Below are 18,605 nucleotides of genomic sequence, written 5' to 3'. Positions count from 1 at the left end.
GTTTTTCTGAGTTCTTCCTACAAACTAATTCTGAGGGCTGAGGCCCAGGTGATCAGACTAAAGCCATCTCCCCACTTCTCTGCTACCATTTTTCCGGGTAGCTCACATTCCATCACTTTGACAATACCTGGCATAAAACTACTTAAGGGAGGAAAGAGTTATTTTAGCTCAGTATTTCAGAGGTTTCAACCCAGCATCGTAGGTAGTTTGTGGCAGAGGAGAGAAGCCAAGGCACCACAAGACAGAAACAAATTCTACTACTTATGAGTATTTAGACCCCTGTTCAAGGAAAAAACTGGTCTACACAATGAAACAAAAGGAAAAACTGTGGTCAAATGTACATTGTGTTCAGTTAATTAATTAGTTAGTAAATGCATCATGTGTGTATGCATGTGCTTGTGCTTGCACATACATATGCCAAGGTGTGTGTGTGTGTGTGTGTGTGTGTGTGTGTGTGTGTGTGTGTGTGTGTGTGTGTGTCTTTCAGAGGAGAACTTTGTGGGAATTAGTTCTCTCCTTCCATGCTGTGTGGGTCATGGGGATCTGAACTTCGAAGGTCAGGCTTGACAACGTGTGTCTTTTACTTGCTTAGCCATCTCGCTGTCCTTGCTACCACATTTTTAATGAGGCCATTTGGCAGCAGTGTTTATGCACAATCCTAGCTGCTGCCAACAAATGTGAGCTTGGTCATCTAGGTACAGGCATCTGTAACTGGGGAGTACACAGAGACTCAAGGTGTGCAATATAGGGTCATAGTACTCAAGTTTTATGGGCATTTTATTAAGTGTATGAACTCTTTACCTTCTAGCATCGTATCATTGCTTCTGACAGAAGAATTTCTCCTGCCTGGAAATACATCAACACTATTTGCCCAATGCTGAACTTCTCTCATCTCCTTCTTTGGAACCCTGATTCACAGCTGTCTGAACTTGTGTCTAATGGATTGTGATTCCCAAGACCCCAAATAAAGTCCCCTTGACTTTTGCAGTTTCACAGTTTGAACTGACAAGTAACATTCTAACAAGTGGCCAAACCATCTGTAGATAGTCCTTGTAAATTTACTACGGTAAAAACATCAAATCATTAGCAACAGAATTTTTGTTTTGATTCCTTGCCAATATGATAGTCTTTTGTCACAGAAAAAAATGTTTATGCTTAATGAAAATGTAAGAGAAATCCAATTTTGGATTTTCTACTTAAGCTTATCAAAAACTTTCATAGAAAAACTGAGTTTGTAAAGAAGCCCTTGAATCCCTAGCTTCCAAATAACTTATTTCTTCTTTTCACCTCAGTGGGAGAAAGAAAGCTGGCAAAGAAAATACTAAAGCCATTACAGACTTTGAAAATTACTCTACACTGTGTGTGAGGAGAGTATAAGAATGCTTCTAGTCTCCTCACTGCTCTTATACCAACCTTACTGAAGACAGATGCAGCTTAATTCGCAAATATACTAAACAGCTCAGATCACTAAAGATACTGAACTTATCTGCTTAGTCACTAAGCCTAGTGGGAAGGTCAACTAGACAATTATTAATAATAATGTTGAGAATTGGTTATGCTGTGAGCATTGTATACAAAGTAGCAGAATAAAATGCCTTATGAGGGAGACATCAATAGAAGAGAGAAAAGTTTGCTCCAGGATAGTGCTGATTGAGGGGAAAATATATTCCCAGGGAAGATATAGTTAAGATAATAGTGAGAGCATAGTTCAGAACTGAGCACCAGGGGCAAACTAGATTAACAACTGGAGTCTTGTGTTTTTTTCTTATATTCTTCCATTAATAATAGTCAACTAATTTCAAATTATCCATGTAACCAGCAGGATATGGAAGTAATCACTTATGGACTTTCATAAGTCATCTCTTTCATCTGACACAAGCTCTTTCAGTGTCTTAAATGGGCCTGAGCAGATAAAATCCATCATTTTCCTACTTTCTGATTCTGAAAAATTGCACATTATAAATTTTGACAAATTTAATTTGACACTAGCATATTAAAATATTCTTTTTATACTTACTGGATCCTGTGTCATCTATTAATAAATGAGTCTCACAAACTAGAACATCTATTTATATCACTAAGAACATATGTGGTATCACTTCAATTAATGCTTTTAAGGAATGAAGCCTGAGCGATGAGGCAAGGGTAACTAATTTAATACTAAATATTTGGTGGCTGGGATTATGACATTTACTTGTTTGGCAGTTGTCTTAGTTAGGGTCTTACTTATCATAGCAATACCGTAGTCCCCAACTTTTGTCTTAGCTAGAATTTATACTGCTGTGAAGAGACACCAGGACCATGGCAACTCTTATAAAGGAAAGTACTTAATTGGGGCTGGAATACAGTTCAGAGGTTTAGTCCATTGTCATCATGGCGAGAAGCATGGCATGGTGGCATGCAGGCAGACATGGTGCTTGAGAGGTAGCTGAGAGTTCTATATCTGGCTCCACCAGCAGCAGGAAGAGAGTGACACACTGGGTCTGGCTTGAGCTTCTGAAACCTCCAAGCCCACCCTCTAGTGACACACTTCCTCTGACAATGCCATGTGCACTCTAACAAGGCCACACCTCCTAATAGTGCCACTCCCTATGAGCCTATGGAGGCCATTTTCATTAAAAGCACCACAGTGGCCCTTATTTTTTTCTATAAAATACAGAATTTTCTTCCAATTTTAGTAAAAAGAAATTAATTTATTGGAGGGTTTTTTAATGATGCAAAAATATAAAGAATAATTAAAATAGTTTTAATTTCTCATTCAGAAAAACTTAAAGGACTTCTCTCAAAACTGAAAACAACAGGAGCTTGAGAGATGGCTTATTGATGAAAAGTACTTGCTGCTCTTGCAGAAGACTGGAATTTGAGTCCCACCACCGACATTAAGTGGCACAAAACCACCTGTAACACCAGCCAGAGGGGAATCTGATGCCCCCTTGTGGTTTCAATAGGCATACTCACACACATAAGCATACTCATGCATAGACACACATTTTTTTAAAGGCTTAAAAATAAAATAAAATAATTTGAAGCCACATGCAAAAAGAAATAGACCTGAATACCCATTATATTAAAACCTCCAGGCAAGTCTTTACAACCTATTTATTCTCATTATACCCTTATGACAAAATCTGCCATCCTGTAGTGTTTATGTTAATATGAAAACAATACACTTAATGTTGTCATTATAAAGGTCTCCCATTATATCACCACATAACTTTCAGGTCACTGTGATAAAACACCTACCTTGAAGAAGTAAAGTGTAAAAATGTCTGTTATTATTGCTGTTATTGATGTTTTCAAATATCCAGTTCTCAGTACTTGGATTTGTTAATTCTGGACCCAAAACAGTCAGCACACCTTGGCAAAGGCCACTCACTACACAGTGGACAAAGCAGGAAAAGGAAAAGACTAGGTAAGCAGGCCTCCAGAGATCTATTTCCTCTGGGTAAGGCCCAGTTCCTAAAGTTTACAGCACTCACAAAATCTATACATGAGCATTTGAGAGGCATCTCATTAAAACCTTAATAACATGTAATAAGCATCATGTCCTACAGTTTAATAGAAAGTTATAGTTATATTTAAAAAAATTAAACCACAGAACATTTATAAAATAACCCAAACAGGAAGTTTCATATATTTTATATCTTTCATGAGAAAATTATTTAGAACACTTTAATGGAGCTTTTTAATATTCAATCTAAATTATAACTATTGCATTATTGTCTCAGACTCCAGTATGGGAAAAGATGATGGATTAAAACAAGGTACATGAGAATGTTTGAAACTATCCAAGTCTAGATACATCTAACACAGCCAAAGAATGTTTATTTTTTCTTTCTTTCTTTTTTTTTTTTTTTTAACAAAGATATGAGAATAGTATAAAGAACTCATCCTGGGATACTGTAGGAGACTTGCCTCTTTTAAACCCATTTTATGATTGTTTTAGCTGCATTAGATACTAACCTCAAGGTAGATCTGTTATTTCCTCATGTCTTGATGGTTTCCTGTCTTCAGTACATTCTGCTCCTACAGTTAAGTGGCTTTCCACTGTGGGATGGTAACTTAGATACCCGTTTTTTGCAGGAGTTAGAGCTTCATCACCCCCTTGCCCTGTATCTATCCTGAGATGTTCTTGAATAAATGAGACTTGATCAGAATCCTGTCATGTCTCCATCTCTTGTCTCCCGCATTTTCACTCCCCCTCTAGGGTCTCCGTTGACTTCCCCACAGGTTGGGACTGTATAGCACAGCACTTTATGGTTACCAAGAACAAAGAGCTGTTATACCCCATGCAGGCTTTGAGTTTCAAGAAGAGAGAATGAAATCAGAAAGACTGAGAAGTCTTCCTCCCTCTCTTACGAACAGAGCTACTGACAGGGAGGCTCTGATGGAGGAACCCAACCAACTTGCAGCAGTTCTAGGGAAAGAGGTAATCACAGTGCTCAGACGTTAATGTCTTCAAACATTCAAGTACCTACCAGTCTATGCCATTGGCTGAGTCTAATTTGAAGCCTTGGTGCAATCTGTAACAGCCATTGTCTTTAGTACTAAGCAAAAAGCAAACAAAGTGTACCTAGCAGGCCAGGACCAATCTCCACTGTATTTGTCGTATTCCTGTTTTAACATTTCCTTTGATGGCAGTGCAAAACCACAGGACATCTGGCTAGATGAGAGGCAGAATTTTTTTTCCCTACAACTTCAGATAAGAGAAGATTGCTTAACAGGGCGATGTGGGAGGTTATACCTGAGGCAGGATAATGAGAGCTGGTGATGCAGGATGCATTTTTTTTTTTTTTTTTGCAAGGCAAATGGGATAGGACTATCTCAGCTTCTGGTGAATTGGCCAATTTGAGTAACTACATGAGCTTCTGAGCATTGAACCTGTTCCTGTCAGTTTGGTATTGTAAGACGTGGTACTGCATAATAATAGATTAAGATGATTAAATGCGATGTTTCAGACTATAAATTGACCATATTTTTGAGTGTTTATAATTTACACTATATTCATTTATTTACTAATCTATTTATTTTCTTATGCTAGGGATCAAATTCAGGACCTGGACTATAAGGAGCAGTGCTCTACAAATGAGCCATATCCCCAGACTTATGCCTGGAGTTTGAAATACCTTCCTTAGAGGTGGGATTATAAGCATACACTCTAACACCTGACTCCCAGCTTCATTTTTGAAAGCCATAGTGACTGGGTGGTAACATTCCATCTGATAGCGTTGCTCCCTTTCAGGAATTTGAGGATATGTTCCACTGTCTTCTTGCTGGCATTGTTTTTTGACAAGATTTGTGCTGAAATCCCTGCCTTTGTTTCCCTGTGTTCTCTCTGGACAGCATGTAGCTTTTCTCTGCCTGTTTGTAAGATGTTCACTCTACCATTATTTTTGAGCCACATGTTTTGAGTCCCAATGAGGTATTTTTCCATGATTCGTATGCTTGGGAAGTCATTATTCTTCTTAGTCTTAATAACTTGAGTCATACCACAGAATTACTTCATAAAAATGTTTTTGTTTATGAATTACACATTACTTTTTTTTTTTTCTTGAGAAAGCATTTTCTTAGTGGCCTGGCTGGTTGGCCATTACTGTACTGCTGCTACTCTGCCTCCTCACTTACAGGCACTCGAAGACGTGTATATTGGGTATGCAAGATACTTCCTTAGATAAGGATTTTTTTTTAATTTTCTTTTTCTCTTCATTTATTTTGGGTGGTTTCTATCTTTATATCTCCATGTTTACTAATCTTGACTTTTTCGATTATAATTGGCTTTTACCCCCCTCAGTTTTCTTTTCTTTTCTTTTCCATCATTCCATGTTCTGAGTATTTTGAATGTCTGGACTATAGCTTCAATAACTATTTCAATGTCCTTCAGTCCTAATTATAGTATCTATTGGCTTCAGTTGGTTACTGTTCTATTCAGTAAGGAACATGTATTCCCCTTCTCCTTGAAGGTGATCTTGGATACCAGAAATTTTGTGCTGGGAGAGCAATATTTTCTACAGATATTCTTCATCGTTACTTTGGAATGAAGTACATTTATTTTTTTTTTTTTAGCGATTTATTTCCAGAGATTTTTTTTTTGCATCTTCTTTTTCTGATTTGTTGTTAGAACAAATCTACTCCACTATGGACTCAAGACCTTTCTGAAGTCTCCTCACTGCTCATGGTATAGTAAGGTCCAGATGATGAAAGGCAAGACTATCTTCAGGACTCTGGGAGTGTCCAACATCATCCCTAACATCTAGTCCTCTGGTAGCTCTTTTTCTCAGTCACAGGTAGTTTTCTCATACATGCATGGATCCTCACTGTGCAGTCATCAAGAGAGTGTGTGTCTTTGTAAGCTGTCCTCCTTGACAGGCCTGGATTTTTGGTTGCCTCCTCAACTCCGGAGTCTGGCAAATTCCACCCGGTCCCCGTCACTGGGACTCACCCAGGGTCTTCTTCGGTGAGGTAGCCTGACACAGTTGCTGGGATTTTGTGTCTGCTGCCTATCTTTTCGGGTCATTATCCTTCCTTGATTCCCACTGTCACACACACACACACAAAAGACTGTTTCTTCTGTTTTGTGATTTTTTTAGTTGGTTTGGGTGTGAGAACAAAGCCTGTCACTGTCTTTCCATTATGCTGCTCCTCACCCCTTCTCTTTCCCACTCACCTGGCAATGAGATAGTAAAGATGAAAAAGTCCACTGCTCTTTTGTAGTTTATAGCAGCTAGTGATGTGGACCTGAGTGGCCAAGAATAAGCACTAAATTACGGAATTGAGCATCGATGTATTAATACTGTGATGATAAATTTGATAAAATTTAGCAAAGATAACATGACACAGTGCTGGATCAAACGGTAGGTACACAGGCAGGGAGCTGTGCCACGTGTCAACAGTCTTGAAAATGAATTCAAATCGATGTGACTTTGATTTCATCAAACAGTTTTCCCATTTGCTGTAGTATTCCTCTCTCCTTTTTCTTCTGTTCTCTCCTTTGAAAGGTATATGGGATCAAACCCACAGTCTCACTCATGCCAAATGCACACTTTGCCTCTGATGAGGCTGATCCATATTCCCTGTGTATTTCTTAACGCCATTATTGTGGACAATTTTTAATAATACCAACATAATCATGGTAGCAGGCATTGTGCTGTCCTTGACCCTAGTCACCCCTCTTTGAGTTCCACACTTACCCGGATTATCTTCAACTGTGCATTAAAAAAAATTAACAGCATATTTAACGTCAAACACATCTTGGAAAATTTATTTGCACATTTACTTTATTGATGATAAATATTTGTTTCATGTTTTAGATAAATAAGATACTTATTCTATATTTCCCACTAAATGAAACCCAATAAACTGTAGTAGTAACTCTTTCAAACATGTATCTGGAAACGTAATTAACTAATTTGGGGGCTTTGGCCTCTGAGAGGAAAAGATTCATTTCTTAATTCTATGTCTTGAAGCAATCTCTCCCACCAAATTACGTACACTAAGAATGACTCCGTTTTCACGTGGGGCTGGTATGTGTCATTCTTCTACTTCAGCTCCCAGAGCTGCTACAGAGGGTTCACATCTCGGTAGATTCTCTCAAGGGCAGCAATGCTACAAGCTGGAAGCATGGGGGAGTCTTGGAGACCCAGCCCACATTTCATCATAGACTCTCAGATTTGATTCTGCTGGTGGAAATCTTTCCTGTGCGATTGCACCTATCTTCCTTGTCTAGCCAGTGAACTGGAGTTAAGGAGATCTCAGCTTTATATCAGGGAAGAGCTGAAGAGTCAGTGTTGCCGAAGAAAGCAAGAGATCACTGCTTTAAGGCTTCAAGAATAAGCCTTGGGCTGGCAACTCTCCTCCACATTGAGGCAGTGACTGTGATGTACATATTGGGGGCGGAGACAATCGGAGAATATAGGAAATACAAAAATGTTTGGAAATATAGGAAGATGTTAACTGGACATTAATTCTATTTTGTAATGATTAAAACATTGGATTTGGTGAGTGCTGTGGTTGACATGTGACATAATCTAAAGCAAACTTTGAAGATTTAATGCCAAGAGTTTTATTTATCTAAACTTCAAGCTTTTCTGATTTCCAAAAGCCAATGTTTATGGACAGGGAATGACCAGTTTGTAAAACAGAACACTATTCTCTTGGCAGTATTCTTTCATGTAGAATTGCCTTCCTCAGAATCACCAGGTAATAATTATTTTAAAAATATATTCTCCTGGGACCCTACCCACACCGTGACAGTATGGAGAAGGAATAGGAGAGGACTAAGAAATCCATATTTTTCCATTTTTCCTTCTACTTAAAATATATTTTCTCTCATATAATGTATCTTGATTATGGTTCCTCCTAACTTTAATTCAGCCAGCTCCTCTCTACCTCCCCTCCCATCTGGATCCACTCTCTACCTCTAATTAGAAAATGAACAGGCTTGTAAGGGAATGTAATTAATACAATATAATATAATATAATATAATATAATATAATATAATATAATATAATATATGACAAAAACTAACACAGTGAAGTAGACAAGAGAAACAAATAGAAATAAAAGAGCCTAGGAGAACCAAAAGAAACAGAGCTCCATTCATTCAAAACTCGGGAATCCCATAAAAACATTGAACTGGAACCAAAGTATATACACAGAGGACCTGGTGCAGAGCCATGCAGGCCCTGTGCATGCTGCCTGAGTCTCTGTGAGTTCATATGAGCTTCGCTCATGTTGACTTAGAAGGCCTTGTTTTCTTTGTGTCCTCCATGCTCTCTGGCCTTTATATTCTTTTTGCCCCTTCTTCCAAATGGTTCTTTGAGCCGAGAGAGGAGGGATTTGATGGAGACATCCCATTTAGGACTAAGGGTTCTCACTATCTGCATAATGCCTGTTTGTGGGCCTCTGTATCTGTTCCCATCTGCTGCAGGAGAAATACTCTCTGATGATGGCTGAGCAAGTTATTGATCTAAGAGTATAGCAGAACACCATTAGGAATCATTTTATTACTATAGTTTTTATTGTTGTTGTTGTTGATGGGTGTTTTTTGTTAATAGGTGTTGTTTCTGGCTTTTTCTCTCCCTCCTTCCCTCTCTCTCTCCCTCCCTCCCTTCCTCCCTTCATTTCCCCTTTTTAAAAAAAAAAACAAAAACGGCCAGTAGTGCTTGTTTTTACCCTAGGTCCTCTGGCTATCTAGTTTCTGGTTCTTGATCACTTAACCAGTGTCAAGGGATATAGGTTCCATCTAGTGGAATGGACCTTAAGTCAAATCAGATATTGGTCAGTTACTCCCACAAGTTTTGTGCCACCCTTGCCATAACACACGATGCAAGTGGGACACCACTGAATATCAAAGGGTTTGTGACTGGCTTGGTGTCGACACTTCAAGAATACCTTCCTGTATCACAGTGCTTGACCATAGGATAAAGGCTCTATCGACATAGGCATAAGCTCAACTTCTCCACGTTCAATGAGTTGTGTATGTGTTATCTTTAACAATGGAGCCTTGTTGTCAGTTTGTGGAGGGCAACCTACAATCTTGATGACAGTCTGGGTTTGTGTGTGTGTGTGTGTGGGGGGGGATTCCAATGCGACCTTTTGGCCAACAATTCAATTAGATGTAACTCAGTCCCAGTACTAGAAACTTCATTTGGTGACAAGAGATGGCAAATTTTGGTGATTTCATTTATATCATCTTCATTTACATTTTAGGAAGCTTTTACTATATTAGGTTTCCACACTATCCCTCTAATGGCCCTTAGTTTTAGCCATCCCTCCCCATATTCCTTCCCTTGTTCCCTTCTCCCTCCCCACTTGATCTCCCTTTTATAGCATCCCCCAATCCACCCATAACTATTGGTTCTATTTCCCTTTCCTTATGAGATCTACCTGTATCCCCTAGTCCCTCACTCTCTACAACTATCCTCTGTGGTTCTACAGGCTGCAGCTTGGTTATCATTGACTTAGCAGCTAATATCCACATAAAATCCAACACATATCATATTTGTCTTCTGGGTCTAGGTTACTTTACTTAGGAAGAAATTCACACTTTTAAGAGTATGACAGATCATTTTTACTCACTTTAAATTCCAAGAATTCTTACCTTAACCTATGAGTTTGTACATATGATGGTTTTATGTCAAAATACAACATTAAAATAGTTTTAACCCAAAAAGTTAAGGGCTAGATTTATAAAGATTGGAAAGTATTCATATCTCTGTATGTGAGTCTGTCTGTATATCTGTGTATGTCTGTATCTCTCCCCCATCTCATGAGTGTGCATCTGTGGATATAAGGTCCAGAAGGGGTCATCTTGGATGTCAGTCCTCACACACCTTAAGACTTTTTTTTTGAGTCTCTTAATGCCCTAGAATTTTGTCACATGGTCCAGGCAACCTGGCTCATAAGCTTGTATTGATCCTCCTGTTCGATCCTCCATCTTGAAGCTCTGAGAGTACAGGCATATACCACCAAACTAAACATTGTTTCTTGTGTAGTTCTGAGGATCCAATATCCTCATGCTTTCAAGCACTTTATGGTTTGAGCCACCAAATCAGCCCCCTTAAATGGTAAAATTGGTAGTAATGTTTATGCACCTTAGATAATGCTACAACTTTTCAGGCCTTAAATCTATTGCCAGAAATGAGTTTATCTAGTCTCTGAAACTCAACCATCAACCCTGGGCATATTTGTTAAAAAGGATTTGTTTCCTTTGTCTACTCCTAATCATTTAGGTTGATGGACTGTTTTCTAACTTGGTCTGTCTCACCTGCTTCTTCCTCTTAGAAGCCACCAATGCTGCTGTACAGCTCTCCAGAGCCTTCACCAAACTCATCTACTTGTGCTGATAACATAGGTTTAAATTATGACTGAGAAGGTTATGATACCCATTATAATACATGTCTTAATAATTTCCAGCAGCACAGATTTTTTATTTGAAATACAAAATAAATAATTATGTCAGCAAGAATCATTTTCTTAGGAAATAAAGAGAATGATTTTTAGAAGTTAGAGGTTAGCTTGATGGGTTTTCATTATAGCAATTTGAGAGCATCTCTTAATTTAAAACAAGTTCTTTTCTTGCCAAACCTTCCAAAGGAAAGCTCAGTTCCCATTTCCATCACAAGCAAGATTTATGTCTCTAGGCAACCTGTGCAAGCAGTGTAGTTCTCTTTGCTCCTTGTCACCTTGAGGGAAAAGAATTTGACATAAAAGCAGACTTCTCCAGGTAGCCTTCCCTTCATGTTTTCCCTTAAACTGCTCCTCCACTGGTGTCTAACACTCAGTCTCAGTCGCTGGGGATCTGACTGCAGAGGACTCATAGCAAGTGTTCTTTAGAAATTGTTTCCACTTTATCGAAAGTGACCTTCTTCCCCTAAGGATGTTCTTCATTCAACGACTGAGTGATTTGTTATGCAAAACCCCTTCTCCTTCACTCAGTTGCTAACAAATCTGAAAGACCAGCTATTTATGAGATTTATTAGTGTACTTAGGATCTGCTTTCCTCCTTCCAGTATCCCTCCTTCTCCCTCCATCCCCCTCCCTCCCTCCATCCCCCTCCCTCCCTCCCTCCATTCCATTCCTTCTCCTCTCCTCCCCTCCCCTCCCTTCCCCTCTCCTCCCCTCCCTCCCCTTGTCTTTCTCCTTTCCTTCCTTTTTACTTTGTGTGATGGGCTCTTGCTATGGAGCCAGCCCTTGGCCCTGAATGCCTTGTCCTCCTGCTTCATCATCCCGACTGCTGTAAAATAAGTTGTACCACAACCCCCAGGAGGACACTGAAGTTATTCCTTCTTTGGCCTATCCTGTATCTTCATTCACAGGAGAGCATTTCCCAAAAGACCCACTGCACAGAAAACTCCAGTTGTTTCCTAGGAAACATGAACTGAAATAAGATATCTGAAACAGATACCCTGCAATATTTGAAAAAAATCTTAAAAATAATAATGTCCCTTGATATTCGATAACTTTAAATACTAAATTTTATATTCATTAATTAAAATGAAACATAGATGTAAATCTTAATCTAAAACTTAATTTTTAGGAGAAAAACTTTGTGGCTACAGACTTAACAAACATTTTATAGATACAATGAAAAATGGAAGAACAAATGATTATATTCAGCTGCATGAAATTTGAGAAATCCTGACCTTCAAAAGGCACCATTAAGAAAATAATAAGGAACTCCAAGTTAGAAAATGTCTTTTGTGAAGCATATCTCTGGCAAAACATCTTATACAGAATCTATAAAGAACTCTGAAAATCTATTAAGAAGAATATAAAGAACTTGATGAAAAAAGTATAGAAGATTTGAACAGTCATTTCATCAAAGATAGTCAATGACAAATGAGGACAAAGAAACACCTTCACTGAGGATGTGAAAATTCAACTCAACTGAGTTTTAATTCCCACCTACTGTACTAAGAGTTCTGGTTCCTCTGAATTCTCACCAACAACCTTCAAACTTAGCAAAGCTGGTAAGAGTACAGTGAAAGGTCATCGGAGCAAAAGGGGCCAAACATGAGCCAATCAGAATTTTCTAGGTCAGTTATCTCAAGTACTAAAAACATGAAATTAATAAAGTGTGCCTGGAGGTTTGTTTTGAATATGTGTCTGGGTGCATGAGAAAGATCTACTTCAAAATAGGCATTGAAACATATACTGATGTAGAGTGGAAGCAGACCCACTGCCATTACGATATCCAACACAGCCTACGTACCCTGTGCAACCTCCTGGGAATCCAGTGTATCCTCAGACCTTACATCTTCCTCAGGCTCCACCCTATACTGATGCTCCGCCTGCATACTCAGAGCTCTATCGTCCAAGCTTTGTTTATCCAGGGGCTGCCACAGTCCCCACCATGTCAGCTGCCTTTCCTGGTGCCTCTCTGTATCTGCCTATGGTATGGCCCAGTCTGTGGCTGTTGGGCCTGCCGCTAGGCTCCACAATCCCCGTGGCTTACTATCCAGTTGGTCCCATCTATCCACCCGGCTCAGCGGTGCTGGTGGATGGAGGGTATGATGCAGGTGCCAGATTTGGAGCTGGTGCTACCCCTGGCAACATTCCTCCTCCGCCTCCTGGATGCCCTCCCAACGCTGCCCAGATTGCAGTCATGCAGGGAGCCAAGGTCCTTGTAACTCAGCGCAAGGGAAACTTCTTCATGGGTGAAGAACCGTGGCCGAGAAAGACATCACATACCTTCAGCACTTCATAATGTAACTGCTTTAGTCCTATTAACCTGAAGTTGCGGTTTAGACACATGTTTTTGGGGTGTCTTTCTGGTGTCCAAACTTTGAGGCACTTTTCAAATTTAATAAAAAAACTATGTAAGGGTAGCAGTCCCTCCCTAAAGCGTTTTGAGGTAGGGAGGCGTCCATTCTTCAAATGAATATGAGTAAAGCAGCCTGAGGCTCTTCTTTATTCCTCTGGAGTAATACTGTACCATACTGGTCTTTGCTTTTAGTAATAAAACATCAAATTAGGTTTGGAGGGAACTTTGATCTTCCTAAGAATTAAAGTTGCCAAGTTATTCTGATTGGTCTTTAATCTCCTTTAAGTCTTTGATTTATAGTAGTTGTTAAATGAACTGCACTAGCTGTCTGCCTTTTCCTTCCCGACATCTGCGCACCGGCCGCCCTGTCCTTGCTCTTCCGTCCCTCCCGTCAGTCTCATGGAATCAGTGGTGCAGGACAGAAAGCCAGTCACTCACCCCTTCTCGCCTCACACCTGTCCCACTTGCCATTTTTAACTTGTCTTTCATAAGGATCCTCTGAAGCCCCCTGTGCCCTGAGCACAGACCCCATTTCTTTGGGTTTTATATAGCTCCAGGAGAAGGTGAGGTACCTTTAGGGCCCGCCTCACAGACCGACTCTGCATGATCTCGAACCCAGACTTGCTGTGGTACCAGAACCTGAACCTAACAACAGTTCTCAGCTCACACTGTCCCAGAAAAGTGTCTTTAGAGTGACAGGCAGAGGAGATGCACATCACAAGCTTGGCTTGAAAGCCAAATCAAGGGCAGCGTCTCAGATCAAAACCTGGTTTTCATTTTCTGAGTGTCTAATGCAGCCGCTCAGGTTCCCCGAAGTTTCCTTTGAGGGGTTAGTCAGGTCACGTGAATGCCTCGCTATGAAATGACTTGAGTCCAGTGAGATCTCATTAGGATTAATATTTCAGGGATCCTTAATATTTTGATTTGTTTTCCGAGATTGGATTTTATTTTACTTTATCTGACATTTCAGTTCATCTAAATCTTGTGTTCTGTACATGTGATGTTTGACTGTACCATCGACTGTTATGGAAGTTCAGCGTTGCATGTCTCTCTGCACTGTGGTGCACTTAACTTGTGCATTTTTTAATACTGAAAATGTAGAATAAAGACTATTTCGAAGATTTGAAAAAAACTATATGTAATTCTGTTGAAATGTTTTACTTCAGAAATTCAATGTGATATAATTTTTGAGATTATAATTATAGCATCTCTTTCCTCTTTTTCCTCCCTCCAAACTCTCTCAAAAACCCTTCCTTGCCTTCTTTCAAATTCATGGCCTCTTTTTCCATCAATTTTTATTGCCTGCATACACACACACACACACACACACACATGTGCGCAGCCTATATTCCTGGTACATGAGCTGGCTTTTGGAGTCCATTCCCAATGGTGGGACACCTTGCACAGCCTTGATGCAGGGGGAGGGGATGGGACCTGTCTCTACTGAATGGACCAGGCTCTGCTGACTCCCCATGGGAGGCCTTATTTTTTGGAGGAGGGGATGGGGGATGGTTTGGGGAGGAAATGCTGGGGGGGGGGGGTTACTGGGAGGAGGGATGAGAGGAGGCTCTGTTGTTGGTATGCAAAATGAATAAAAAATTTCTTAATAAAGAAATAAATTTGTACAGAGTGGGAACTACCACTTTTACACACCATAAATGGCAGCCATGATATCTTTTAAAGATCGTTATCTGTTTATAGCATGTCTCCCTTCTAAAACTCAGTCCTATTATCTTCAATTCTAATTCATAGTCCTTATTCTGTCCTACAGTGTCCTGCGGTATGTCTGCCTTGCTCTGTCCACCTCTCTATCTGACTTGTATGTGTATGCATATGAGCACATGAATGCTATGCACATACTAAACAATGTCCTTCAGCATCACCAATTGGCCACATAACAGCTCAAGGTAACAAAAATAAAACAAACAAACAACAACAACAACCTACAAAATTCACTCAGACCAGGGAAGCAGGGCTAACCTCAGACCTTCACCTCTGCTTAGGCTCCTCCAGCTCCAATTCCCAAGTCTCATCCCCAGCTCTACAGCAGAGCACCAGCGGCAGCCTCCCCTCCCCCACCCTGCCCCTTTCTCCAACTGACCCCACAGATTTCCCCCTCCCAGGATTCCACAGGAAAGCAGGTAGGCAGACTGCAGCTCCTCCCCTCCCCATCCGTTCCTCCAAGTCTAATTCCCCAGTCTCATTACAACTCTCTAGCAGACCTTCTGCTGTCCCTTCACCCCACTCCCTGCCCCCATTCTCTGGGGACTAACTAAGCAGATTCTGGTGGGACGCACAACTTCCTTCCCTCTTTCTTACAAAGCCCCTCCACTGCACCCAGGTCGCCCTCATTCCTAAGTCTCAGGTCCCAACCCTCCAGTGAACACATCTATCAAGACCCCAGAAGATTTTCTTACAGGCAATGCACAGCCACCACACTATCCTAAACACCAGAGGGGAAACAGACACCAAGGAAAAAAACACTCACTCAATAAAGATTAAGACCAGATAACAGCACCCAGAACTACAATCTTCCCAATCCTAGATGTAAAAAAAAAAAAAAAAAAAAGTTAAATGTTTATGTTCATGAATCATAGGATGTTACTTTGCTTTGGTGGCTTATCTCTGAGTAGATCTATTTTCTATTTATTAAAAATGTACATTCATCAAAAAATGTACATTCATCTTTTAAAAAATAAAACTAATTTTAAAAGAAAAAAACTGCAAAATTAAATAAGTGATTAGATATCCACTGTAGTTTTTGTAGTCTTGGAACTTTTGCTCATATTAAATATTTAACTCAGAGGAAAGGATTATTTACGACCAACTAATTCAGCAATGGAATCTTCATGTTGCTACTTATGTATATAAACAGAATGTGGTGTATGGCTACATTGGACAGTTATTACTCTATTCTCTGCCTTCCTGAAGCCTCTACAGATATAAAATCTCCACAATATCAATGGCTCATTATATCTTGTCTTATAATATTATTTGATTGGCAATTTCAAAAGTTTATAAAAATACTTATGTAATGATTCTGTATAAAATATTTTTGTTTGTTTGTTTTATCTATTATAATTGGAAGTACATCTTCACTGGAATACCTAACCATAGTTAGAAGAGATTTTTCAGGAGCATTAGTTTGATGTATTGGAAGTCCTTCCCAATACATTACAAAGTTTCCAAATGAGATTTTCTTTGCCAAATTCAACTCTGTTTTGTTTGAAAACAGTACATAAAACATAAAGTGGAGATTATACCAGTCCAACCACCTTTAATAGTAATGGAACACGACCACATTTCCAAACTTAGTAAATCACTTCCTTGGGCAAGCTTCCTTTACTCCTCAAATTCTGTAAACTTTGCTATCATTAACTACAATTTTAATGTGCTATTAACATACACTAATTATGCACAAGTTTCATTGCAGCATTTTCCTCGTGTTTATGAATTTTGATCACAATCACTCCTATATCCTCAGACAGAATGGTTTTAATTTGTAACACTTGAGCATCTTTGGTGCACATACCTAGTTCTGTTTCTCACTTGGCCATAAGATCAGAGGTCAAGATGGCCGTGTGTGGTTTGTGGCCATAGAGTGCTTAGGCAAATCCTTATGTATGGAGGGTAACCAGGGTGAATGACTGCTTAATGAGTAACATGCCCACTCACACGTACACACCATATACACATATATACTAATAATAACAAATAAATTAATCAAATGTGTCTTTTTACATGAGTGTTTTGACAAACTACCATAACTTTTGTTTAGAACATCATTAGAATATAGAGAACTGGGTTGACTTATTACATCCAGTGTCCAAACCTTGTGGCTATTTAATGAGCTAGAAAATGTAGATCTGAATTAATGCAGAGTTTTCTTCATGTGTCAATTCGTTTTGTTTGTGTCTCTAGATAGAATCAGAACACAGAGAGAAGGCTTCTCCTTTCGTGTGACTATCCAGTAGACATGAATGTAATTAGAGAAATGCCTTGACCTTCTGTCTCGGCACATATTTGCTCCACTGTTCGTTGAACACATGGGGCTGAAACTTCAGGAAAGGGGTTAAATCAGGAGAACATTCATTTCACACAAATGAACACAAGCCTTCTTCTGTTATGAATCACATTCGTGAAGTACAGGTTTTGTCCTGTGAGAACCAGGTGCATTTCTATTACCATGGTGAACTAGCAAGAACACAAAATGGCTGTGGATTAACAGTTTCACTCAGGGCTCATTTTCAAACTGATAGTCATGTGTTCTATTTTGTTCCTACTCTTGTTAACATTTACCAACGGGTGCGCATCAAATTTGTTCTATTTTTTCAGTAGGGGACATGTGTAGGAAACCAGAATGGATCAAACTGTCTATCTGTGACATTTGGGGAGACACTCCCTCAAGAAAGTAGTGAATACTTCAGCTAAGTGATTGTGCCTTGGCATTGAAAGATGTGTCAGACTGCTAGGGGTTCAGACCAATCATGCCACTTCACTGTACTCATCTGTCTGTGTGAGTTGTCTGTCTGATGGGCTATGATCAGAGAATACGTGTGTCATCCTCAATTATGGCTCATAAGGTCTCCTACCCTGTTCCACCGCGCTCTTTCCTCCCTGCGGCTGATGGGATGACAATGCCCTGAGTGACCTTGGATGTAACCCATCAAAAATGCACAAAAGCTGTTAGTCTTATCAGTAAAAAATTTTATACAGCAAAGCCATTTTGCTGACTTCCTATATGCCTCCAATCTTCTTGTTCTCTAGATTTCTGTATTTGGGAGTTTTTGTTATTGAATCTTAGCCTAATTACTGTTGACTTGGAACTTCACAACAGACATAAGTGTGTATGCGCATCTCCTGTCAGTCAAAGGCATGAGTGGAAAAGAATGTAATTAAGAGCTTAACTGGATCCTTGGATCTTCTGAAAATTTAGGGAGTTTGTCATTATTTTGAGTTCTCTATTTTTTTATTCAAGTGGACCAATAAACCTATAAAACTTTGCCTGATATTGGATTATTGCCCCTCACAGGAATTAAATAGCACCTCTTAGATGTATTCACAATGCCAAAAAGTGGCATTCATCATGGTGCATTAACAGCCATGTTAAAGTCATTGTCACCACACCTGATACATACATTACAAACACTTGTTCTTCATTCTAAGTACTTATTAACATTATTAATATTATTCACATTTGACAGGTGACAAACTGAAGCTTGGAGAGAATTAACTTGCCCAAAGCCATATAAGAATTATATGGTGGAATCAGGATTTAAACCAAGACTTGACCTCGTGTTTACATTTTAGTTTTCTAACTCAGAGAGCAAAAGAGCAAAC

At 39.5% G+C, this 18,605-nt stretch overlaps 1 protein-coding gene across 1 annotated transcript in view; it reads left to right on the top strand.

Annotated features, from left to right (window-relative positions):
• The window catches only part of LOC118597777 (DAZ-associated protein 2-like), a 36,444-nt gene extending 23,236 nt beyond the window's left edge, over window positions 1-13,208 (top strand). Inside the window, exons 2-3 of the mRNA XM_036209443.1 lie at window positions 12,665-12,873; window positions 12,934-13,208. Of these exons, the coding sequence (XP_036065336.1) occupies window positions 12,665-12,873; window positions 12,934-13,208 (484 nt within the window). The remainder of the gene's footprint in view (window positions 1-12,664; window positions 12,874-12,933) is intronic.
• The last annotated feature ends 5,397 nt before the right edge of the window (window positions 13,209-18,605 follow it).

This window comes from Onychomys torridus, chromosome 17 (assembly GCF_903995425.1).
Source record: "Onychomys torridus chromosome 17, mOncTor1.1, whole genome shotgun sequence".
Taxonomy (NCBI): Eukaryota; Metazoa; Chordata; class Mammalia; order Rodentia; family Cricetidae; genus Onychomys; species Onychomys torridus.
Note: the sequence above shows the minus strand (reverse complement) of the source record. Positions and strands in the feature narration are given on the sequence as shown.